The following is a 25,711-nucleotide window of genomic DNA, read 5'->3' as shown; positions in this document are numbered from 1 at the left end:
TTATGCTGCATCCGCCACTGTTTGTATCATACATTTAATTTCACAATCAGCTGTTTAACATATTCTAATGCTAGCCACCTCAAGAACTATATTGATCTAAAACTATGGTTACAATAAGCAAAATGGCTAACCAATAAGTATGACACAACAGCTAGGCACCTTGCGCTCTATAGAACTCTGATACAACATATCGAAAAGTGGGCCTCTCCAAATCAATAGTGTACCCTTAGAGGGTCTTCCAACTTTTTTCATTCTCCACAAGCTTAGGGTTTAGAACTCCTCTACTTATTGTGTGGTCACGCTCTTCGCCAGATTCCTTGGTTGGTCCACATCGAATCCACGAAGAACAGTAAGATGGTATGCGAGCAACTGAACAAAAACATAACAACGGTGAATACAATCACAGTACAAAATATGCAAAGGTGTAAAATGTTACTTTAGGATCTGGCAAAACAATAACCAAATAAAGCTTGGACGAACCTGCAACGGAATTATGTTTATCACCGGCTGGAGACAGTCTGCGACCCCTGGAACTTCAATAACTCTACAAGATCCACTAGGACAAACGGCAGATGCATCTCCCTTTGAGCACATCACTATCAGGCGTCCCTTGCGTGAAAGAAGCTGCTGAATTACCGATTGTTGCTTGCTGCAAGAGGTGGAAATCTTGTTTAGCAGAGCCTTGTTATTAGAAAACAAAACCTGTCCCGGTTCCTTCTCAAAGCGCTTACCTGAAGCATGCATCACGTGTTGCAATGACAATGATGGGAAGATTTTCATCCACCAACGCCAGCGGTCCATGTTTCATCTCACCAGCAAGCATGCCTTCACTGTGCATCAGTGCGACCTCCTTAACTTTGAGAGCGCCTTCCAATGCAGTGGCATAGTTATAACCTCTTCCAAACACAAGAAGCGACTCTGAATCGATCAAGGAAGAGGCAAGCTGCTTCATTTCAAAATCAAGTTTGAGAACTTCACTAACATTGCCTGCATCGTACAATATACAAATTTTGAAAACGTCAGTTAGAAACAACATTTTGCTTGACTATATGATACATTTTAAATCCAATTCAACATACTTGGAAGACTGGAAAGACCACTGATGATAGCATCCCTTCTAGCTTGAGTGGATATTTGATCAGATCCAATAGCCAAGGCCATCATCGCCATGGCTACTATTTGACTTGTATATGCCTGCAAGATTATCAGGTGTTGTTACAAAATGAAATGGCTAAAATATTAATAACATTGCAACATGAAAATGTAAATAGAACAACCTTGGTACTGGCAACACCAATCTCACAACCAGCATTGATATGAACTCCGCAGTGTGTTCTTCTTGACAGTGTGCTTCCAACGGTATTTGTTATGCCAACACAAAGTGCTCCGTTTTCTAGTGCATAATCAAGAGCAAGGAGGGTATCTGCTGTCTCCCCAGACTGACTAACAAAAACTGCAGTGTCTTCTCTGTAGATGGGACCTTGTCTGTCCAGCAAGTCACTTGCAACCTCCATAGTCACAGGAATACCTATCATCCAAATAAAGCAAGTAGAAAGACTTACGCTAAAAGACCACTAGATAAATAAATTGATTTGATTTTGTCTACATTTTCCGCATCAAGACAATAAGGCTCGAGTAATTAATTTGACTTACCAGTCAGTTCTTCCACAAAAGGTCTTGCAGCCAAGGCAGCATTGTAACTTGTACCACAACCAATAAAAACCACCCTTCTACTATGCATAATGGTTTTGAGATGCTCCTTCAGTCCACCTAAAAGAACCCCACCATCCTTCAGTCTACCCCTCATTGTTGTTGTCAATGAATGTGGCTGTTCATGGATTTCTTTTTGCATGAAGTGGTCATAACTTCCTTTCTTTATTTGCTCAACTTCCATCTCAAGAACAGACAATGCTCGCTGCGCAGATGCTGGCTTCTCTTTGTCATGGTCAAACTTAAGGACAGACACACTGCCATCCTGCAAAGCTCAAACTTTTATAACTTAGAACTTAAGTGAAGTCTAAAGCAGAAGGATTGTGGAAGAAACAAAAGAATTGCCGCACATAGTGTCTCCAGTTTTTAGACAAAAGAAAAGAAGGATTAAAAATACCAACTGCTAAGGTATTGAATTCTGTATCTTGGACATAGTGGTGGAAGGCAACAACAAATGGTTATACCAAGGTCTACAAAAGAATGTTGTTCCCAAACTACACAAATTTAAAATGAAGGACCCAATTTTTTGTATAAAAAATGGAAAAAGGGAACAGGATTACAGGAAAGGGACGTAAATTAACAGAACAAACACTTGAAGAATACCTTGATATGAATGATTTCATTGTCTTCAATAGCTAAATAGTTCTTGGTATGCTCTACAATAGCACATAAATCACTGGAGAAGAATAATTCTTTGGGCCTTCCATTTGTGGTCAAGGCTTTAACATCATGAAATGGTTTCCCGCTGTTTTGACCACTCAATTCCTGAAACACGGAGACAATAGTCATGATTTGTATATAAAGTTCAAACTCAACATAAGAAGTACAGGATCTGTATGCTCGCGATAACAAAAATTGAAGGGGTAGCACTGCAAAAATGATAACATAAAAGGTTACTCATAAGTCATAACCAAACAGAATTCTCAATAAGTTATGATCAATCTGGAACCAATCAACTGCCTAGTTCATAATGTCCAAGCAGTGGAACAAAGCATATGCCAGCTAGCCAGACAACACCGAATTTAGTATTTGAGTTCTGACCATTTTACAAGTTTCTCTTCATAAAAGATATCTAAAGAAGGCACATACAGGGTGCATACATGCAAGAGCTAAAAGATTAATATCTTGCTATAATGCTTTATGCTTTTTACTATATTGTTTTTTTCCTTGGTGTGTATTTCTGAAGCAGATGGCGGCAAGTAAAAGACAGCTATAATTTTTTATTCAACAGCAAAAAAAATTAAAGTAGCTCAGAGCATAAAATATATAAATCTTGCGCGACAAAAGTTGAGCAGTCCACTTTTCTCAAATTAAACCTATCCAATAGCCAAAAGAAAATAAGGATGTTATCTGCTTACATTTACACCAAGTATTAGTGTGCTGCCTCGTTTGCACGCAATCAATTCATTGGGATAGTGTTGACTTTTAAAGATAAGTGCATAGGCTCCTTCAAGCTGCCTCATAACTTCCATAACAACTTGGCTAAATGTCACATCACCTGAGAAAATTGAAACAATGTAAATGCAGCGTTAACAAGAAACAACACAGATGTGTTCAGTCAGTTACTATTTATTCTGTGATGCAGTTATAGGTACTCATGGGTGCTCAAGGAACTCTCCTACCAAGTTTTGAGTATGTGTTGCCTAAGAAAATCTAGGTTACAATGAAAAGTGTTGAGCACAAATAGCATAACACATGCATCCTTTTTTGCATCATCTGGTCCTAAGGGGCAATTTTTTGAGCCATAGTACAATTGCTCCAAAAACATAACTTAAGAGCAACTACAGAACAAATGGTCCATAAAAGGTATATTGTCTCAGCTTTGTCTATGAAAATATTGCAAGGATAGGTATATACCTTCTCCATCATGAGCCTTATCAAAAACAAACTTTGCTAGCTTAGGGATGACTTCGGTGTCGGTATCAGACTCAAAGATGAACCCATGCCGAGTTAGTGTCTCTTTCAGAACCTGAACAGATACATCAGAAAAAAAAAAGTTAGAATAAAATTTATCGTGTTATCGCATGGTGCAACATTTGTTTAAGATGGTATCGGGTGGTGGCACATGATCATGCATTCAAGTTTCAAAGAGGCCAATACTTGAGAGTCATAGATGTGTGATAAACAAATAATTAACTTTTGAAATTGGCATTACATATTACCAACTCTTTCCTTAAAAAGTATTACCAACCCTACAAGTAATTTATGAAAAACAAAATGAACAGTGGCAAAAAGAAACCCCGCCAAAACTGAAATAACAGTTCTTAATTTTTCCACTTACTAAATAATGTACTGCAAATCTGCAATGCTACTGTTTTTAGTACTAGTTGCATGAGCTTCGAAACTAAAACTAAAGGGCAGGTTCTCTCTTAAAATAATACAAAGGAAGATAATGAGGCATCCCATGTGGAGGGACTCAAAACATTAGACTTTGGCATAGGGCGCAAGTTGGCACAGGCATGTGGTTTCAATGATCCATGTGCACCCACAACTGTAAAGATTTTATGGAACAAACAATATACAAGAATTTTATTATACAATATCACCATGAAAAAAGTAAGCAGACCTCATAGTTCGTGATGATGCCATTGTGGACGACCAAGAACTCATCACCCGCACCAGAAGATTGGGGGTGGCTGTTCCTTGGAGCAGGCACACCATGCGTGGCCCACCTGGTGTGGGCAATTCCTGCATGAACACTGAATGCAGCATCCAGGTTCACATCCTTCTCATCAACTTCTAAAAATCACAAACAAGAAGCTGGAGTAAGATTTAGCTTCTGTGCTAATCCTATAGTTTATGAGTTGCACGTAACGGGAGTATGAAAATTGCAAGGGAAACTTGTATAGCGTGGAACCGTAAGGAAATCCAAAATAAAAAGGACTTGACGTGCTGAATTGCATGAGATATTAACAAATGGCATAAACGAAAGAAACTACGCTTCGTAAGAATGAGTCAAAATTCATATTTTGTGAGAAGACCATGTAAAATCCGAGATCGAGATAACAAAATCTTAATTTTAGGAGTATATGATTCCAAATCATAATGCGAAGTGAGAAACAGCAGAAATATCAAAAATCACTACACGACATAACGAAACTCCCCAAATTGAGACCTGAAACCCGGTCAAAGTCAAAGCTTTACCTCGTGAAGCAGCCAACACAGACCCCAAACAAAAAATAAAAAAATAAAAAAATCTTGGCTTTGCACCCACAGGAATGAAAGATTCATCCGAACAAGAGGGAAATCAAAACAGACAAGGACTGACCAGAGTAGACGGATCGCACGAGGTTCTCGATCTTGCCCTCCTGGCGGAACACCAGCGGCGGCGCCCCCGCGTAGGGCGCTGAAGGAGACGGAGAAGCGGGGGGGTCTGCGTCGAGTGCGATCCCGGAGGAGTCGTAGCCACGGTACTCGAGGCGGCGGAGGCCGTTGAAGAGGACCTCGAGGATGTAGCGGCGCTCCCGCGACACATTGTAGTTGAGGTAGGCGAAGATCCCGCACATCCTGGGCGGCGGACCTTCTAGAGCTTCGGTTCTTGAGGGGACAAGGAACTGGACTAGCAGTGATTGTACAGACCGTACGAGAAGAGAAGCAGTTTAGCTCAACGAACGGGGTTCCCGTCCGAGAAGACGACGGTGGAGGAAGAAGAGAAGAAGCGGGGCCGACGGGGTGGAGGTGGACTGGACTCATGGGCAGTTAGTCGAATACGACTTGGGCCACGTTTGAACACGGGAAACTTCCTGGATTTTTGCCGAAACTGAACTGCTTCCACGCGTAACATTGAGATGATCTTTTCCATGGAGATGATGGGGGACAACAGCATCGGTTAACAGCATGTATAATGGGGTGTTTATAAACAAAATTAGATTTTTTTCTCAACTGTATGATATAAGTGTTTAGATTGAGGGTAAAGTGATTCCTTAACACGGTTGCTTATATTAATGCTAACTAGATAGTTGATTATATTTAGGTAAAATTAGGTAGACATCATAGTAAAAATGTTTATATTGAAAAATATCATCAGTTGTGAGGATAACATATGAGTTCAGAATTTAAGCATTCTTAGAACAATCGCAAAATAATAACATGCCTCGCAAGAAAGAGTCGTCAGAAGCATTGACATGGTAAAAGTGCTTACACGGTGAGTCTATGTTCGGTAGCCAGCTTCCAAACAAATGTGCTACAAAGTTAAATAGGTCTAAACATAATGCAATCTGCATTGCGCTTCATATAAACTTAGTAAACTTGCATTAAAAAAATAAGTATTGGATAGTTTCATTGCTGTTAAAAAACAACATTGTTCACTACCATCCCATATATGTTTAGCTAAGTTATATTTTGTTAGAATAAATCCTTTGTGTAAAAACGATAAAAAATCTTTATTTTCAATGAGAGTTTTTATTTTCATAGAAATCTGTGTTGTTCGAGTGAAATCATCACGAGGAGAGCCCTATACATAGATTGACCTGAGAACATGCCACTTTTTGTGTAGGGACTATTTGAATGAATCAGTATGCCCATTAAGTTGCACAAATGCAACTCTAGATACCAATTCAAACCATTTTTACCCTATGAAAGGACACATTCAAAGGGTCAGATCTAAAAACTTCCACTATAGTCAGCATGTTTCTTGTACACTATGTAATAAAGAGATGAGTATTATTCTCTAAATGTGGATGTGCCTAACCATTTATCCTCCGAGAAGCGCACTTGGGTAGCGTTATTTAATTGAAACAATCACAAGCCCAAGAACTGTTCTTTCACCTTCATAAGGCCAGACTAGAATTAGGAATCCTTGATTTTCATTGCAACTCCCCAAGCATCTTGTTCTTTAAATATTTTTTCAAACCAATTGTTGCCAAATCACATTCTCATTTATGAATTTGAACAACCATTTGATGAGTAATCATTTATTTTGGATATCAAGGTCTTGGATTCCCAAGCTATCTTGATCCTTGGGTCTGCATTAGATCTTCCATTTTGCCAATCTATATTTTTCTTGTGTCCATCACTCTATCAAAAAAATTTAGATCTATAATAGTCTAACTTTTTAAGAAGGCCTCTTGGGATCTAAAAAAGGACATGTACATAGCTAGACTGCTTAACACACAGTTGATCAAGACTAGCTACTTGCTATTTTTGGAAGCGTTGTAAAATTAAGAGGCCATCCTCCACTAGATGGGATACAACTCCAGTATAATAATGGAACATAATCATCGAGACTCGATGGGTGTGGGGGGCAATCCATAGATTTTTTACCACTATGGAAAATGATTATGTTGTTATCACAAAGAGGTTGTATTTCACATGGAACATAATAAAAGCTCCTAGATTAGATGACTTCCTAGCTAAGTTTTATCAGGTGTTTTTGGAAATCATAAAAGCTAATTTGATTGCACAAAGGCATTGGAATATTCTAGCTGAGTTTTATCAGGTGTTTTGAAAAATTATAAAATCGTGTTTTGGGAAATAAAACCCTTGCAATAACAATGGAACATAATCCCCTTCAATTATGTTGTTATCATGTTCCAGCTAGAACATACATGTTTTTCTATGTTTTCTATTCACTATAAGCTGAAAGTATATCATATTCCTATTGCCGTGTAACAGCTTAGTTGTTTTCGAATGCTGGAATCATGCTATCTCTTCTTCTCTCTCAAGATGTGTGCGAGCCTCTCCTTAAAACAACCCAACATATCTATCTCATGTGGTGGCAATAAAACACTTTCAACTTTCTTATCTAATCCATCTTATCTTCTTAGTTAATTCCTCTTTCTCCTTTATTTTACCACGCTCATTCTTGGACCAGCCCTTAAAATATTGCCGGAGTCTTCTAATCTTACTTTGGGTTCGCAGAAGATCCCAGGGACCCACCTTGGTTGGAGCATGAGCAATTGGATTGGTCCGACCACGTTGACAAAGTCATACACAAACAAAGGGCTCTAATTGGTGCGTATGGGCAGACCCAGCGTACAGGGAGCGAGGGTACAGGCCTCGCTTAATTTCTTATTTTTAATAGACTTAATTATTTTTTTAAGTTACAAAGACCGCGCTACTAGCGTATAGGGAGCGAGAGTACATGTCTCGTTTAATTTCTTGTTTTCACTAAACTTAATTATTTTTCGTAAAGTTAAAAGTCTTCGCTACTGATATGTCCTCGCTCAATTTTTAGCTAGATCCCCTTCTGCTTGTGCGGCCCAGCTGAGCCTGAACCTAAGTTGCTCATCCTGCCCTTAGGCCCTCTTTCTTCTTCCGAGAAATGAGGTAAAAATTTAAAATTAGACAACATATCTAAATATATTTATCAAAATAGATAATATATAGTCGTATTTATTAATTTAGCATCCGTATTCGGTACTGTTGTCTATATTCGTCACATCGTATACCGAAAATAGACTGTATTCGGCACACGGTGTGCCGAATACGGGCAATAGTGCTGTATTCGGCACACCGTGTGCCGAAAAAGCCATTTTTGGTACACAATCATATTACGTCTGCTTTTCCGATACACGGTCATATTGGTATAGAAAAAGTGTTTTTCGGCATACGTGTGCCGAATACGGTATTATTACCCGTATTCGGCACACGTCCATTTTCTGCACACGGTGTGCCGAATATGGATAACAATACCGTATTTTGCATACCGTGTGTCGAAAATAGCTTTTTCGATACACGACGGTATAATATACGCTGAATTTGGATGCTAAGTTAATAAATACAACTATATATTATCTATTTTGACAAATACGTTTATATATATTGTCTAATTTTGAATTTTTACCGTGGAGTGAGGACGGTCGCAGGAAAACAAGCAGCGGTCTTTGCTTCAAACGACGACGGTGACTCGCAAGCACACACGTCTGCTGGCGACTTGCTTCCATATTTGCTTCAAACTAAGCTACACCAATATGGCCATCATCATTGACCGTGAGTAAACCGATCCCCAAGAAATCTGGAACAAAGCAAATTAAACCATGCATATTCTTCCTTGATGTTAACCCAGCATCGACACGTGATCCTAGGATGATTCTACTCCATCCAATCTCCATAATCCCTCTCCAAACAGCCAGTAAACCAAACAAAGTGTAGAGATAGAGAGAGGACAGCTTTGTGTTACATGTGCAAAGCCGGGGACCGAGGCAGGAAGGGTATAACTGGGATGGCCGCGCTGTCATTTGTCAACACACACCTAACCTAGCCTAACATAACCTAACCTAAACAACAGGACATGACAAAATCAAGCACCCTAATCCCCATGCATGTATGCTCACAGCAGCTAGGCATCACTTCTCCTGTCCATGTCCATTGTCCTTGGAGGCTCCATAAATTGAAAAGGGAAATCCAGTTGGTACATGAATGCTGTGAGAGTGTCCCAATGATCTGTTCTCCTCCTACGGCAACAACAATGCTTCTGCTCTGCACACCCGTTCAAACCAAAGCAGGCACAGATTTGCCCCTCATCATCATCGTGCCATGACTCAAGAGAGGAGGCCAAAATAGCTTCATGCAGCAGCGGCGAGGAGAAGACAAGATGATCATGAAGCCAGAGGTTGATGAGACACTGCAGCACCTGGAGGCCAAGCCCAGGAGGCTCTACCAAGCTTGGAAGGGAAACAACGTACGTACGCACGCCTGCTCAATTCACCTCATCATCTTCTTCATTTCCGCCTCACCTGCGTGGTTTAACCAACATGTTAGCACAGCCACGGCATTACATAGCCTTGTCATCTCCAGCAATTTGCTCTTCAGGAAAAAGCTTCATGCCATGAGTCATCTGTAAAACTCCAGATAGATACATGGGCTTCAAATATTATGAGAATTCTTAAAGCCTCAAAGTTCTTACCAGCAAGAGAGCGAAATTTACTGACATACATCTTGCTTAATCTGTAGGTATTCCTGTGTGGTGGGCGGCTGATACTTGGACCAGATGTGGCATCACTGCTGCTTACGATGTTCCTCATCATCGGTCCAACCGTCATCTTCTGCTACCAGATGAAATCCAAATTCTACCACTCGCAGGAGCACACCACTGGACAACATCATATGCATTGGGCAGCAGTATTGATAGTGATCCTCACAACAATTATGGTCAGTATCCATGATGCCATCAAATTGCAACTGCGTATCTTTGAGCGGCACCTTTGTCATCTCTATTGTCGTCCCCAGCAATCATCATGAATTCCACAACGATTTAAGCCTTAATATCTGAACCTGTGATGATCCAGGACTTCAGGATTAAAAATTCCAATTGCAAATGCAGGACATGGTCTTCCTCTTCATGACATCTGCCAGAGACCCAGGAATAGTACCAAGGAACACAAGAGCACCTCCTGAAGCTGATGAATTGCTTGGCACCAGCACACCGTCGATGGACTGGAGCAATGGGAGAACACCACGGATGAGGTTCCGTCGAACAAAAGACGTCATTGTAAATGGCTTCGCGGTGAAGGTGAAGTTTTGCGAGACCTGCCTAAGGTACCGCCAGCCACGATCCTCGCACTGCTCCATCTGCGATAACTGCGTCCAGAAGTTTGACCACCACTGCCCATGGGTTGGTCAGTGCATCGGACTTGTAAGTAAGGAACTAATGATTCTGAAATTCTAGCTTCAGACCTCCAGTCAACGACCACATTCAGTTATTACTTTTTTCACTGCTATTACGCATATCATTATATCAAACAGAGATTAGACTATTAGAGTATAAATAAGTAGTGTGGAATGACCTTTGATTTCAATAAGAGACAACAACGGGTAAGGTCAAAGGTTTTTTTCCTTCACAAGGGTCAAAACTAGCCTAATTTCCTTTAATTGCCTCTTATATTTGCCTAATTTAAATTATTCCTGAATCAACAGAGCTTAGCAAGCAATTTGGACTTATGTATATAGCTTTAGTTAGACCAAACAGTTACTGGCAGCTTGTTTTTTCACAAAATCCCGAGGGAAAGTTGTTAACTCTGGCAGGATTAGGTAATCAGATTAGACACCTAACTAGGATAGTGAAGTTCCATACTTTCAGAAGTACTGAAGCACACCTAACATATCTCTGACCACCTGAATTTTGAGGCTTCAAGGATATAGCCCTACTATCTTTTCTCACAATGAAGAGTTTAAGATCCAATCAATCAAACAGTTTGCATCAGAAACTGATTAGTCATTAGTCAAGCATAATCCAGATTTCATAGTTCAGAAATGCAACAATATCTTTCGAATAAACAGTCTAAGTCACATTGATATTTGCATTTTTAAAAAGTTGACATTGGCCTAAAATAATCACCTTTTTTCCATGCTCTTTGCAGAGGAACTACCGCTTCTTCTTTCTGTTCATAGCAACATCGACTTTCCTGTGCATATTCGTCTTTATTTTTTCATGGCTGAATGTCTACAGCCAAATGGAAGAAAATAGTGACACTATCTGGAAGGCCTTGCGCAAAGAAGCGTACTCTTTTGCGCTAATCATCTATACTTCCATTGTTGTTTGGTTTGTTGGTGGCCTCACAGTATTTCATCTCTATCTAATCAGTACTAATCAGGTGGTTTTACTTCCTTCTGTTGCATTTTTTTAGAATATTGTTACAAATTCCGATTCTCTTATACCAGAATTTGAGTAATGCATTTGACTGGATATACAATTTACTACGACTGTTTTTAAGTCTCTTGAAATAGCAGCTCCACAGACTAAGATGATTCCTTGCTCTGGTACTGGTAGATCTAGTAGAAGCAACAGGAATTTGCATTAACCAAATATTTCGATTGGGTTTGTTTTTTGGAATGGGGGTGATCTCTATTCAATATTTTATTCAAACACTTTACAAGGAACATACACAAAGAAAAGAAAGAAATAAAAAATGTTTTTGTTAGAACATGTATTGTTGATTCGAATTCCCTATTATAATATCCAAAATGAAATGTTTTTACAGTCTGCAGAGTCCTATAAGACTTTCCAACATTTGCAATGCCTCATATTAGTACTTATAACCTCCTGAGGTTTTACCGATACTAACTACATATTCTGCAGACAACATATGAGAACTTCAGATACCATTACAACAAGACAGACAATCCGTACCGAAAGAGCATTGCAGCAAACTTTGCAGAAGTGTTCTTTACCAAGATACCTCCTCCAATGAACAATTTCCGCTCACGGCTAGAAGAGGGTGCATTAGAAGCCGGGTTCTACACTCCATATATTGGGCTGGATGTGACTACCCCAAGGGAAAAGATTGATGCAGATATGGGAAACAAAGAAGTACTTGTTGGGGGTATGCAGATTCCAACAGTACTTCAGAACATAGACTATGGTTCCTTTGAAGATAGTTTAGACGACAAGAACAGGAATGAGGACGAAAAATCAATGCACTTTCCTTCAGTTTGGGCACAAGGAAATGAAGGTGCTGGAACATCTACAGGAGCCACCCCGGCACGCATAGATGAAACAAGCAAGGATGATGCGAATGAAATTAGTAGTTCATATACAAGTTCGGCCAGCATATCTGCAGAAGCTAACGCGGCATCTGGGGATGGAACAGGTCAGTATGATGCTAAAGAAAGTAAAAGTTCAAATAGAGCTGCCCAATCAGCAAAGGACTTGAGCTGAGACCTCTGTATTACTCGTTTATATTCAGGAATTTGTTTGTAGATATTGTGATCTGTGAATTGACATGAATCTTTACAATATACATGATAACTGAAAACAGAAAGTGTAGTACTATTCCATACTTCAGCAAATATTTTCATCTAGAGTGTACCAAAACCAAATTATTCTCTAAATCTACCATGGCATTGTTCATAATTTTTGCATTATATGTTTCTAGAGCACGTTGACCTTGGATGAGAAAAGTGGACATAGCAAGAAAGTAATTCCATTGATTGATTGCTTTCCTGCCTTTGTAAATGCCAGGTCAGCTTGATATAAAGGGACAGCAGAAAGGAACACCAACGGTATAACAGAATTTAGACGCACTGCAAGTTACAGCATGGAAGCGATTGATTCAAAAGAATTCATACAGCATGTAATAAGACTTCATTAACAAACCAATGCCATTGCTCATTATTGGAAAAGAGTACAGCTAGCGAGCTAAACTTTCCAGAACTACTAGAATTTGGGATTCGAAACAGTCTCATATCTAGACCTAAAAAAACAGTCTCATAGCTAAAAGATGGTATGATGGGTCACATATACGTGCAGAAAAGAAGCTCTCACGGCTGGTAGATATCTGGAAGCTGGAGGCCTACACTGGCAGCAGATTTGTTCAGTATCTTCTTCATTTCATCAGATCGGTCCACAGCTATATTATATGAGAATAGCAGGTCCTGGACAATCAAACATGACCTAGAGTTAATGGAGTGAACGGTGCATGATAAGGTAACAGTATCATGCCATCACTGAAACGATGTGAATAACTTGCTTAGTGTAAAATAAGTGATGTAATCAGGTCAAATAATGGAAATTAGCAGTTAAATGAGTATTCATTATGATTAAATTGAATACACACATAACACAATCTGTTATCCTATTCGTTGTGTGACTACCAACCAAACTACTCCACAGCAGAGTAGGATTGAGCCAGCCAACAGATAGCAATGCCTGCATATCAAAATTACCTCTGACAATTTTCTCACAATTATAAGATCTTGTATAGTTAAATTCCATATCCTGTAATAAGTAAAGCATAGCACACTAAGATCAAGGAACCCAATCTAACATGGGTACAAAAAGACTCTTCTTTGACATTTCATCAAACACATGACCTCCCTCGAAAAAGTTAAAGCAAGTCACGGATCCTTCTCAGATGCACCAACGAAACACTCCACATCGAAACATCGCGCTCAAGCTCGCTCCTACCTTGTGCCGGTGGACGCTAGTGAGGAGGTATGCGTAGTCCCCGGCGAGGCGCAGCCTGGCCCTGGCGCTGGCCTCCGTGCTGGCGGGGGCGCCGAACTCGGCGGCGACGAGGTCGCGGAAGTGCTTTTTGGAGGCTCCCCCGCCGACGTGCTTCTGCACCGCCTTGAGCACCCGCCGGTACACCGCCGCCGCGTGCGCCATCGATCCGTCTCCTTCAAGTGAAGCGCCGTATACAAATTCGTTTGAGGGTCGAAAACAGGACCCAACAATTTTCAGAAGTTCATGAAATCGTGAAAACCGTTTAAAATTTGATGATAATTCGATCAAATTTGTAAATCAGAAGTAAAATCTGACTCAATATTTAGTAACAGCTTGAATTCAACCAAAAACCGACAATATTTTCTTTGTAGATAAAAGCCGCTTGATTTCCTACGAAAACAGCTTAGTTTTTTCTCTAATTTTAGTAAAGTTAAAAAAATAATTTAATCTTATAAAATTGATAACTAATTTATCTGAGTTTCAAATCAGGTGAAACAAATTTGGTTGGTTTTTTTTAATATGATCTACATGATAAAAGTATTTATACTCATAAAAAAGTTGTATATTTTCTACGAGGAAATATATTTTCTAAAGTTAGTTAAATACATTGTTAATTCTTTGCTAATTCAAAAATCATGAAACCAATTTTTTTTAGTCTTCTTACATGATTCTATGTCTTTTAAAAATACATGAACTCATTAAATAATTTTTTAACATGCATGATTGTGTAAATATGTTGCAACTAGATTAATTCATAACTCACCCATCACACCTCCAAAATTAGTAAAACTATTTCTATTAGTTTAATTATTCTATGCTTTATGTAGGAAAAATAATGATAGATATGAAAAAAATTAATTACGGTGTTTTTTTAACATGTTCACTTTATGCTGGTAAACTTTGTAAAAATTAAGGAGAAACTAATAAAACTTTAAATGAAGTGAAAACCAATTTTAAAGATATTTTTAAGATACACTTTACACAAAAATATGTGTTTGCATGTTAAGCATTTTCTTAATGTAACGGGTCAAATCATCTTGTTCATACGGTCCATTTCAATATAATTTTTTTCAAACTTTCTCTACATGAAATATAATGCAAACGGCATTTTTAAAAAAATTATTTTTCACATAAGGTCTTAAAATTGTCTCTAATATTTTTAAAATTTTATATTTTTTGTATTTTTTGAATTCAAAGTCGAAAACTTATCGAATTCAAAATGCAGTGCGGACCGAATTGGTCGGTTTTTATGAATATCGAGCGGTTTTTAACATTTTTATGAACCTTGGAGGCAAGGCAACGACTGGGTGTGGAGTGGGAGGTGCGGTTCGTGCTCATGCCCCTGTGTGGCTCGCTGCAAGACCGTCCTAACCAGCTTCTTCGGCCAGAATCGAGCAGACAAATGGGGATGGCGTTTCTTGCCACTAATTTAGTGTTGTTTCAAAGATTTGACATTCTAACCCATATGTTATTGACACAGTCCCATGTATCAGTGAAAAAAGATAATATTTTGTCGAAACACCAATAAAAAAAGTAGCAACTCTATAAATCCCCTAACGTTTCATAGAGAGCACTAGCTGAGTAACAGTAGCACCCTAACCCTTCTTCTGTTTTCGTCTTAAACCTGATAATTCGAATCATGGTTATAATCGCTGCGGATTACGGCTAAGGCATAAAATTGAACAAGAATCGGCATTTGGACAAGTCCATATTTACTAGCCGAAATTACTTGTATCCAGTACAAGGCCCGAACAAAAACAAACTTACTTTTCATCATGATGTAAGCATTACAGCATTCATGTTTGTATGCAGCTCCCTGAAGTACTTCAGTGCTGCAAACTGAAGCTAAGCTGCAACGAGTTCAAAACCTGGACAAGCTCTCTTAACAATAAGATACTACTGGGAAACAGATACACTCATCACAACAGAATGTAGGAGTAATAAGTGAATCTGACATCATCCAAAGCTTAAAAATTGTTATCAACATAAGTCACAGCCCCTGAAAGTAACAATCACGTGAAGCAGACATTGTACGTGGTACATGGATTGTACAACACTCAGCAGTTTATTCTGATGCACACAAAATTCATACAACCATCAGAAAACCATTTCTTGATGCATGGAGCAAGTTAGCAGCATCAAACAAAAGCAAGACCCAGCAGTTTCAGGATTGGAATTTTAACAACTGAGCAAGACACCATTTACAGGAAACTCGGTGCATTGCACCCAACAAATAATTTAGTCAAAACTCGAAACAAAATGCTACTATGCCAAACCACCTCTAATCACAAATCCATTCTGGTGCAATTACAAAAAAAGAGAAAAATGACCAAAACTTGATCGACTATACCGCACACTCGAGATCCACATTTACCTACCGCTTAACAGTTTAAACACTGACCATGTGAAGAGAAAAAAAAAATCATTGATAAGCCCAGCTGTACCGAATAAGATGGACCCAGAATCTCGGACGGCAACCAGAGCACAGCTCACCAATTTACCAAAGGCCATTCACAAAATACATCATGTTGCTGATATCCTCAATGATCTATATACTACATTCTTGTGTGAAGAGATGAAGGAAAAACCACTGAATAGTGAACAGTGACAATGATCCAAGTTGAGGATAGCAGCAGCAGAATGCAATTTTGGAAATACTCTTGTTGCTAATATGGTGCAAGATGAAGGGCAATACTATGAGCTATGGACCTTTCACAAATAAATTATCTACAACAACAACAACAGGTAACGGGGTGGTCGTTCTTGATCTTCCACATTTTGGATTTGGAAGAAAATGTGCTGCACTATTAATTTGATGCATCGATCTCCTTCCCATGATCTTCATTGATTGTTCTTCGCAATCTTCTCAACCATATCTCATAGTCCATTGGGTATGGAGTCCCGCAAAGGCTGTCAACATAATCCGCAAAGGCTTTCAACACCGCTGAGACATCGCCCAACTTCTGCTGTATAACTCTCCTCGACCATGACGTCTCCCTCCATTGAAGTGCACTTTCAACCGAGTCAAGCTCTGGGCAAACTCCACCACAAGAAAAATATAGAAGATAAATTAAACTTTCAGCGTCAGATGCTGCACATAGCTTGCCTTCCTGGAGCGCAAATGTAGATGAGAAGAACAGATTCATTACAGGCCGATCCCTATCTTCTAGGATAGCATGACCCCATCCAATAAGTACAAAATGTGGATGCCTTGAACCATTACTCACACGGATCACATTCTCTGGCCGGATATCACCATGACGGATCCCTGCAGATGCTGCAGCAGCAAGAGCAGATAAACAGTCATGACAACATCTCAGAGCCTCCTCAATACCGAACAATCCGTTACGTATCAGATTTGAAATTGTCTCACCAACTGGTGATTTGACAAGGATTGGAGTACTGCACCATGGATGACCACAGCTCCCACTTGAGTTAGGCTTGTTACATGGGCCTGGATGGACAACGCGTCCAGAGGCTACCATCTGTGGTATATATCTGCTAGAAATGCCTCTTTGCTTCATCAAAGTCAGTACTTTTGTCTGCCTTTGTACTTGGTACCAGGAATTCATATCCTCCCATGCCGGCTCTAAATGAGAAGGGCTGGAGCCTACATACAACAAATAGTTTTTGCTAGGCTCTTCTACAGGACTAGAAGTATAAATAGGAGGATCACTGTCCATTAGAATGTCATTGATTTGAAAACCCTTCTGGCAGTGAGCATCCTCCATCAATACAACTGATCCAATTTCAAGCTTCAAGGTTTCTTGTGGTTTCACATCAACAGCTGCTTCCTCCTGTACTTCAACAATTTCAGGAGAATGACTTCGTTGTTGGAATCGAAACAAACCATTACCATTAGCTTGTCTGTTGACCAAATGTCTTTCTGATCTTCGACTTTGTAGCCGGGAACTATGTTCCGTTGCTAGTTCATCAAGAGAATACTTAGGTTCTCCACAAAATTGGATCATTGAGTGGAAAATTGCAAGGAGAACTTGAAGGGTCCCAATGTCTCCCCAGTTAGCATTTCCAAGTTTGTTCCATACTCGATCTATAGAAGAAACTGTAATTTTGGCATGATTCTTTATCCATTCAGCAGCACAGTCATAAACATTGTTCAGATTGAAATCCAGCTTGTTCAGATCACCATGGACCTTTACCACTCCTCCAAACTGTGAATCAACAAGAAGCAAGTAAACACAATCTGAATTTCGAAGAACAGTGGAGGATCTGCTAAGGCTTCGAGATAGTAGAACACGCAAGGCAAAGAACAGTGCCTCCCCCAAGATAGCAGGAGATGGTTCCTGGTCACTTTGTGAGGAAACCATTCCAATATCAGGTCTCAACAAAGCCAATACAACAATATGATCCCATCTTCCTTGTGAATGCTTTGAATTCTTCAGCAGCACAGCTGTTGCACAAACACCATCGAGTTTTCCACTGCTAATAGCCTTCTCAGCAGGATAGAACTTGGGGCTTGTGCTGTGTATACAGGCAACTGAGAAAGGCATTGCTTCATCAGGACCCCAGAAAGTTTCCCACAGTCCCTTAATGCCTGCATGTAGGAAATCCTCCAAAGCAAGGTATGCAGTAGCTTCAAAAACATCAGATGTTGATGCATAAAGAGCATTTGGCATCCGTACTAGCTGCCGAAAAGTAACACCCTCCAGAGCATAATCAAAATTCTGTAATTCAGTAAGGTCAAAAGGAACATCAAATGCTGGCTTCCTGAAACCAGAATCTTCACTGTGACCAGAGAACCAATCCTCTAGGCTCGAAGTCAGAAGTTCATTGTCCACAAACTTCCGGAGGAAATCTTTACATGTAGATGATGAGAAATTGCACTGTCTATCTCGTGATGAAGTACTAGACTTTTTTGGTGCTGAACAAACTGATATACGGTCAGGTGATTGGCCTGCAAAATGCCGTCAAGTTTCTCAGTTACGAAATGTAAAGTTTGTATCTATGATGTTCAAGTAATTGAATATGAGGGGCTTCATGACATTCAAGAATTGAAGTTGAATAAAGAAACAGGAAGTAACAGGTAAACACCAGGGTACTGAAGATAACAGCAGTAGGATGAAACCATACATATGACACGAAATACTGACATCTTCAAGTTAGCTTACAAAGTTTGTTCACTAGGTTTAACCACTACTGCATGGTGGTTTATCAGTGCTAAAGATTGTGCGATCATTGCCCCTGCACGTGACTAGTGATGCAAGAGATGCATAGTTGTTTACCGTATTCAAATATCGTACTACTACAGCTTCTCTTCCAATCTTTCATAGATCTCAAATGATTTAAATTCTAAATGAACTGAATTGGCATTCCTACTTTGTAATCTTCACTTCATCTATATTCTGGTCACAAGGGTCAGAACTTAGGTGGCAGAAATGTGCAATGCATTCTGTGTTGTTGTTTTCTACAGTACTAAAAAGTGGCAAGCTCAACTGCACTTGTGACATGCATATGGTAATTTCTGTAATATCATTTCGAAACTAACCCACAGGACTGGAATTGCTTTCCGTTCTGCTGCTATTAAATACATATATAAACAGGAATTGCTTGGGCCTTGCGAAGGACAAGGAACAACATGGCCATTGAGAAGAAGTTCCCTAACAAGCCTTCGGAAGTCCTGACTCTCGCTATGTCGTTCGTGCAGAATGGAGCCTCCTCCTCAAACAAGATGACAAACCCAAGGCGGACTGTGCTTCCTCCCTGGTCAGCGAATGGCTGCGAAGTCTTGCACCGGCAGATGACCTCGCTTCCGACGTGTATGTCCTGTAACTGGCTGTTGTCTGGTCTGTGTAATAAGTTATCCTGGGCTGTCGCCCCATAGCTTGCTATGCTTGAACTCATGTTTGTGCTGATAGCCCCAACTGTCCTGTGTACCTGCTGTCCCCCCCCCCCCCCCTCTCTCGCTCTCTCGTTGTTTATACGTCTGTTTGATGTTTTGTACTCTGTTTATTGGCTTTCAATATAAGCCGAGTTAATCTCTGTTAAAAAAATACATATATTAATTTTGTTCACTAATTCCACACGTATAAAACTATATGAGTAGCATAGTCTTAAAAATTGAATTTTCCCTACTTTAAAATGACAATCTTATCACACAAATCACCCATAAAACATGAAATGCAGAAGCTTCACAACCATCCTATATCATGTGAAAGAGTTCAATTCCGTCTTATACCACGCCAAAGCAAGAGCCAAAATTCAAGAAAAAAATACATCACAAGACCCGTCCCTGCAAAAAAATTCCAGTGTGAACAACCGGGCACTCTCCTGGGAGCAAGACTTCAATCAAACACGCCATTCAAAGCTCAAATCCCAGAATGGCATCCTAAAGGTCACAAGTCATAACTCCTCAAAGAAAAAATTGAACCTTTGCCTCTTTGTCCCCAATCATTACCGATATATCCACTTAAAGAATCAACGCAAAATCAAGAACAGCACAGGCAATCGACCCAGAATTCATACACGTATTCTACAATTTGGACTACAAAGAACTTGCCCAGAAAATTAAAGATAAAAAGAGAAACAACTGCCTACCAAACAAAGCCGCCTGAATCCTATGTGTCAGGAGACCCCGCGCAGATCTAGAACAGAGACCATCTACCCTCGAAAGGAAAGCAAGAGAAAGCTCGTACCTTCCATGAGGAGGCCGGGTCGTCGTCCTCGTTCCCCACGGCTCGCGGCTGCGGGTGCTAGATTGGAGCACCTGGTGGACTGGCAGGATGGCTAGCCCCAACTGCCTCCGCTCTCCGTGGTCGCTGGACGGCCCACCCCGAGAAAAGACATGCGTCTCCCTCCGTCACCAGACGAAAGCAGAAAGAAAGATGGAATTTTTATAAAGAAAAACACCTCGGGAGTCCGTTCAGTTTCTTCTGATCCCCGAATTCCGGTGGTGAGAACAGCACAGCAGAGCAGAGAGCTTGAGCTGGGGTTGTTCCTTTCCTCTCTGGCTGCCGTCTAAGTAAATTTTATAAAGTCCGATTTTATGCATAGATTTTTATCAATATATATCTGTCATCATATAGATATGAATGTACGCAGGTCATTAGATTAAGGGCTGTTTGTTTTTAACTATTTCTAATTTGTTAAAAAGTGTTTTTTAAAGTTAGAAGGTTGCTGGTGAGAAAATGAATTAAAAGTTAAAAACTAGTTAAAAGTAGTTTTTTTAAGAAATTATATGTTAAGAAATTAAAAATTTATTGTAAAAATCAACAGTCTACTTTCAAAAACAGCTTATAAAAAAAATAAAAATATATCTTTTTAGAAAAATAAAAACAGAAGTTCAAACAAGTAAACCTAAGAATGACTAATGTAGATAAAGATATCCTAAGTTCTTTCTCGTGAGCGTCATATAAAATTTGTTTCCAGCTCGAAAGCATATGTTTTACTAGACCCGCTCACCTTTTTGTGCGTTCAGTTCTGGCCTCAGGTTCAGGGTGCCGTGCTGTGACCGTGTGCTGCTGCGCTGTGCTGTTTTGGGCTTTAGCTCTTTCTTCATCGTTTTGGTTGAGACGAGATGGATTATTAGCAGGGGATTAGCATCTGTGCCTGCTAGACCTATGAATGATGCAGACAGTAGACTTTTTTTTTCCTCATGAGATGAGGACAACCTCCGGCATGGAGCTCATTAAAGTAGTACATTCTAAGATACAGAAGCAAAAGAAAAATACTTGCACAAGGTCGATCACTGGCAATGTAGAAAGTCTTCAGCAAGGGCTATGAGTTTTCCAATTTTACTTGGGGTCAAGTGTTAACGTTAAGGTCGTGTCTGGAACACATAAATCTTGTAAGAATTCTATAGGAAACAGTTTAATTGTCATAGGGGTGTGGAAAAATTACAAGGTCCCAAAGAGGGCCAAATTCCTGTCAATTCGACCATGCAAGGTACCACATTCTCATTCGTCGTCTATGTGATGTTCACATGTCAAGTGCTGCTACAGGCTATAGCTGTTGAGGAACCATATATAAAGAGTTGCCATTTATAGGAGCAGCACGGATCGGGATTTTTTTTCACCGCTAGAAGTGATTTGACTTATTTGTTATTTTGGCTCATAGTTATTATCTCAAATAATCTCATATTTCATTGACATAAGTGACATCATAATCAAATGATCAATCTTTTCAGTAATAAATCATTAATTTATTTACCTCTTACCCCTCGGCTCCATGTACGGATGGAAAGGACAACCATATAAGTTTTGTTGAGGATTGAAAGCATCCCAGAAACACACTAGAATGTCAGAATTCTAATATCTTTGCACCAATCAACTAGTAGCTATAGCAGTAGTACAGCTGTACTAATATCAGGTATCGAGTGAGTCGCACATGCATTTTCAACTAGGAGAAGAAACACGCAGCTGCTATATAGTATTTGTCTTCTCCCAAATGTACACACATTAGACTGAATCATCAAATGACTGAAGTTTCAACAACTGGAATAGAATATACGGTAGTACTCACTAGTTCAGTAAGGAGACAAGATCACCTCATCCTCTCTTCCAGTCTGCCTATAGCTGTTATATCTATCTGATGTGCCTGCTACTGGCATCTTGTTCTCATCAACCTAATGATGATGGAAATTATACGGGTGAACTGAAAACTCTTTCCTTCACGGGCACTTGAGCTAGCTGACCAATGTGGCGACCGAATCGATGGAGATGTGTGTACTCCAGAGAGGTGACACGCATGCCGTTCCAAGACAGCATGATTGGAGATGGCAAAAGGGAGGCACGCTCGATCGCTTTGTTGCATGCATGCTAACTAAAAGGCGACCTAAACTAAAAGCGCATGCAAGCAAGCATCACAGCATGGTCTTCTACTAGTTGTTTTCTACACATACTGTTGCTTTCTGAGCAGTCCGTAGTGGACATCGATCCCTCACAAGAGCAGCACCAAGCCAGCAGTAGATGGATACAAACTAGGACGGAAGGCGCCCGTCGAAATTGTGTTAACTGAACACCACATCACCTGATAATAGATTAGCAGTTAAGAGTAACTATGATGGCGCAGGTAGCAACGGTTGAAATATAAGTGAATTGTCTATTTTTTTATTAATTTAGGATTTTAGATGAATTGGTTGGTACGTACAGCTCAATAGCAATTTATAGCTTTAGCACATAAGGAGATTAAGTCCAACATCTGAGCATGCAACATGGTTTCATCATCAAACATTGGCCAAACCTGCACAAGGAGGATGATGCACTATGGTAGCGGACTTTATCTAACAAATTAGGCTGAGGAAGTTGATGTTTGATCATGGCATAATGTCCAAAGTGCTCACTCATCTCTGGAGAGTTGGGGAGCTTTGTCTATTGATCAAAGCATTTGGTCCGGGTACTAAGGATAAATTCACGATATGCCACCGAATAACCGTCTAATCCCTAATATGACATCCATTACGAGGATGACATGTGAGATCTAGACCCACATGTCATCGACACAACCATGACATATAAGGAATATGTCAAGTTATTTAGTGGTAAATCGTAGAATCTCCTAGGTAGTAAATAGCTAAGTGACCTGCTTGTGTAGAATAAAATTGTTATATTACAGGGTGTCACATGCTCTGTATCATAATGCTTCACTTCAGGCCTATACTACATTATTGATAAGAGCTATCATCCCCCTCGAAACTCCAAAGCCTTTTTCTCCTTTCCAGCAACATTCTAATCTCAGCGTGCCTGAAACTGATGGTCTCCTCATGTCAAAGCATAAGCACAAGACGAATGCACAAATTGATATGAAAAGAAATTAATCAAGAAGTCAGTGTGTCAAGTTTAGAGGGGCACAGGCAAACCAATCAAAATTTCAGATCTAATAGTACCAAAAAGTTAATATGAAGTTTGCTAAAATATCGAAAAGATAAATGGTAAAATCTAAAAACTGCACTTGCATACTTTAGTCTTATGGCATGCGCATGTATTTTGCTCTTGAAAGTATACAAAATTACTTGCGAGTCTGAACCAATTTGTTTTTTTGAAAATGCTTACAGAAAAATTGTTCACAAATTGTTCTCGTTTTTTTATTAAAAAATGTAGCAGCTAGATATGATATTGTGTTTGAATTATTATAATTTGTTCACAAAATATGTTGAGCATTCGATCTAAATTGTCTTAATCTATTTCTTTGAATTGCTCACGGATCCATTCTAATTTACTTACAATTTTTCACAAAGTTGTTTACATAACTGCATTTAGGAGCAGGCAATCATATGGATTTTTTTATCAAATGATTTCTCTATTTTTTGCCACACATTGAAGTGGGTTACAGATAAGTGTTGCAAATCCAGATGCAAAAAATTCAAAAATGGACTAAAATGCTCACGTTCAGATATTTTTTACTAAAAATAGGTGCGCATGCTATAAATCTAAAGAAATAAAAAAACATCTTGACCCTCTACAATATATTGACATGAGGTTGGTTAATCTTATACATATATAAACTGGAAGACTACTTGGGCAGATGGCATAGGTGATCAGCAAGACAGCAAGCAACACATGAGACAGGAAGCAAACATATGCCGCCTGTTAGGAAACATATATATTAGCAATGAGATGCCAGTAGAAATATAGGATGCTAAGTGCAATGGAACTGATATACAGTTTGATGGAACTTGCAGCAAAATTCATCACCATATCATAATCGAAGGATCTGAACACATTTTTACCATAGCAACTAAGTGTACTTCAATACTCTCAACCAAGATGCGTAAAACGATGTGAGGAATTGTGCATATCAACAGAATACATGGGAATAGTAATTAAAAAGGATACTGCACAAACAGAGAAGATAAAGACAGAATATTTACTTAAATCCCAAAAGCTTTAGAGATAAAGGGCAATGAGCTAACTGCAAGAAGACTACTATCTATTCTAGCAATATATAAAATAAGAGGAACTAAATAAACATTAACAGCATATACTCAAGAAATAGCAGCGGAGGTCAGGTTTGGAGCAGAGCAAGAGTTCGCCAAATCCCAAAAAAATTAAACCAAAAATAACACCATGGCTGGGGTCGCAAGGCAGGATGTGTGTGGTGGTTGTTTTTGGGCCCTAGAGTTGGCAGAAGCATAAGGCCTCTCGTAGTGGTTTCTTATATATTTATTAAGTATACACATAGGTAAAAAGATGATGTGATAAGTGATTTAAAGATGAGAGAGAATAAACTTGTTTCTTATTGGAGAAACTAGTATTTTGAGCAATCTTAGATGACTATTAGATAATTAATTGTATTGAGAAACCTTAAGAAACTAACAACACATATGAATACATTGAAAACTTATTTCTTACCAGTAATTTCTTACTCTCCCTCCTTTTAGATATCACCTAAGAAACAAGGTATTAGGAGTGGTCTAAGGGCCTGTTTGGTAGAGCTCTCTTGATTCAAATTCTCTACGGGGAGTGATTATCTGAAGGAAGTGATTCTGTGGCTGAAAGTGATTCTATAGTGATTCTCTGAAATAAAATATATGGAGGAAGTGATTCTCTGTAGGAAGTGAATCAGGGGAAGCTGCTTTTTTCAGCTCCCCAACTTTTAGTTCATTTCAGATAATCACTCTCACGGATTTCACACATGGAGCTAAAAGCTGAAAGCTGCTGTTTGACAGAGCTCCTCTAATTTTAGCCGGGAAGCTGCTCTGGGAGCTCTGCCAAACAGACCCTAAGGCTGCACAACAATGGGGATTTGTGTTAAACCATAATGTAATCTTTGGCTAAGTTAACCTATAACTTACAACATGACTTCATTATGTGATTAAGACTGTCATTAAGGGTTAATTAATAATTGCATCTTTTATTGAGGGGCTAAACACAAAATGGTCTTAATTATGTGATTAAGACTGTCTATTGAACGGATAGAGCTCCAGCTGTAATTGATTAGGATGTACATTTGCTTATGTTGATTTTACAAGTTTCTATCAGTAGAGACGTCCATCGTCTTTGCCATGTTCGTTGCACGCGAGTCTGTGTGTCTCGGAACGGACATAAGCTATCTTAGGTGTGTGCTGCAAAGCTCTAACGAACGATCACTCAGCTCCCATGAGTCATTTGTTCCGTGCTAAATCATGTGGTTTTGCATCGGTGATATTGAGAATACTTTAGT

General features: G+C 39.4%; 4 protein-coding genes across 5 annotated transcripts; 1 reads left to right on the top strand and 3 right to left on the bottom strand.

Moving 5' to 3' along the window:
- Nucleotides 1–16: 16 nt before the first annotated feature.
- On the bottom strand, nt 17–5,458 carry LOC133905069 (glutamine--fructose-6-phosphate aminotransferase [isomerizing] 1-like). Its single transcript, XM_062346774.1, has 11 exons — nt 4,979–5,458; nt 4,277–4,449; nt 3,568–3,679; nt 3,069–3,208; nt 2,314–2,475; nt 1,654–1,975; nt 1,278–1,528; nt 1,080–1,194; nt 732–987; nt 481–649; nt 17–369 (listed from the first exon to the last, which is right to left on the bottom strand). Exons 1-11 carry the CDS (start codon nt 5,214–5,216, stop codon nt 286–288), a joined length of 2,022 nt encoding a protein of 673 aa, XP_062202758.1. The 5' UTR covers nt 5,217–5,458; the 3' UTR covers nt 17–285.
- Nucleotides 5,459–8,980: 3,522 nt separating this feature from the next.
- On the top strand, nt 8,981–12,749 carry LOC133905482 (probable protein S-acyltransferase 4). Of its 2 annotated transcripts, XM_062347287.1 has the most exons (6): nt 8,981–9,331; nt 9,604–9,801; nt 9,974–10,285; nt 11,010–11,243; nt 11,729–12,239; nt 12,611–12,749. In XM_062347287.1, the coding sequence occupies exons 1-6, from the start codon at nt 9,218–9,220 to the stop codon at nt 12,655–12,657; spliced, it is 1,416 nt and encodes a 471-aa protein (XP_062203271.1). In that variant the 5' UTR covers nt 8,981–9,217; the 3' UTR covers nt 12,658–12,749. The 2 variants fall into 2 exon arrangements, with proteins under 2 accessions (XP_062203271.1, XP_062203270.1); XM_062347286.1 differs by having other exon boundaries at nt 11,729–12,638.
- On the bottom strand, nt 12,733–13,813 carry LOC133905483 (uncharacterized). Its single transcript, XM_062347288.1, has 2 exons — nt 13,556–13,813; nt 12,733–13,023 (listed from the first exon to the last, which is right to left on the bottom strand). The coding sequence occupies exons 1-2, from the start codon at nt 13,754–13,756 to the stop codon at nt 12,910–12,912; spliced, it is 315 nt and encodes a 104-aa protein (XP_062203272.1). The 5' UTR covers nt 13,757–13,813; the 3' UTR covers nt 12,733–12,909.
- A 1,866-nt stretch (nt 13,814–15,679) lies between these two features.
- Nucleotides 15,680–20,574, bottom strand: LOC133904827 (uncharacterized). Its single transcript, XM_062346402.1, has 2 exons — nt 20,248–20,574; nt 15,680–18,509 (listed from the first exon to the last, which is right to left on the bottom strand). Exons 1-2 carry the CDS (start codon nt 20,252–20,254, stop codon nt 16,402–16,404), a joined length of 2,115 nt encoding a protein of 704 aa, XP_062202386.1. The 5' UTR covers nt 20,255–20,574; the 3' UTR covers nt 15,680–16,401.
- Between the last annotated feature and the right edge of the window lie 5,137 nt (nt 20,575–25,711).

Source organism: Phragmites australis, chromosome 22 (genome assembly GCF_958298935.1).
Source record: "Phragmites australis chromosome 22, lpPhrAust1.1, whole genome shotgun sequence".
Lineage (NCBI taxonomy): Eukaryota > Viridiplantae > Streptophyta > Magnoliopsida > Poales > Poaceae > Phragmites > Phragmites australis.
Note: the sequence above shows the minus strand (reverse complement) of the source record. Positions and strands in the feature narration are given on the sequence as shown.

What these genes read in the sequence shown, in the direction of transcription:
- LOC133905069 (XM_062346774.1), bottom strand. Translation starts at nt 5,216, where the DNA reads ATGTGCGGGATCTTCGCCTACCTCAACTACAATGTGTCGCGGGAGCGC. An exon ending in TTTTGTGGAAGAACTGACTG is followed by an intron (nt 1,529 to 1,653) that starts GTAAGTCAAATT and finishes TTTGGATGATAG; the next exon opens with GTATTCCTGTGACTATGGAG. An exon ending in TAAACATAATTCCGTTGCAG is followed by an intron (nt 370 to 480) that starts GTTCGTCCAAGC and finishes GTTTTTGTTCAG; the next exon opens with TTGCTCGCATACCATCTTAC.
- LOC133905483 (XM_062347288.1), bottom strand. Translation starts at nt 13,756, where the DNA reads ATGGCGCACGCGGCGGCGGTGTACCGGCGGGTGCTCAAGGCGGTGCAG. An exon ending in CTAGCGTCCACCGGCACAAG is followed by an intron (nt 13,024 to 13,555) that starts GTAGGAGCGAGC and finishes TTGATTGTCCAG; the next exon opens with GACCTGCTATTCTCATATAA.
- LOC133905482 (XM_062347286.1), top strand. Translation starts at nt 9,218, where the DNA reads ATGCAGCAGCGGCGAGGAGAAGACAAGATGATCATGAAGCCAGAGGTT. An exon ending in AAGCTTGGAAGGGAAACAAC is followed by an intron (nt 9,332 to 9,603) that starts GTACGTACGCAC and finishes CTTAATCTGTAG; the next exon opens with GTATTCCTGTGTGGTGGGCG. An exon ending in TTGGTCAGTGCATCGGACTT is followed by an intron (nt 10,286 to 11,009) that starts GTAAGTAAGGAA and finishes TGCTCTTTGCAG; the next exon opens with AGGAACTACCGCTTCTTCTT.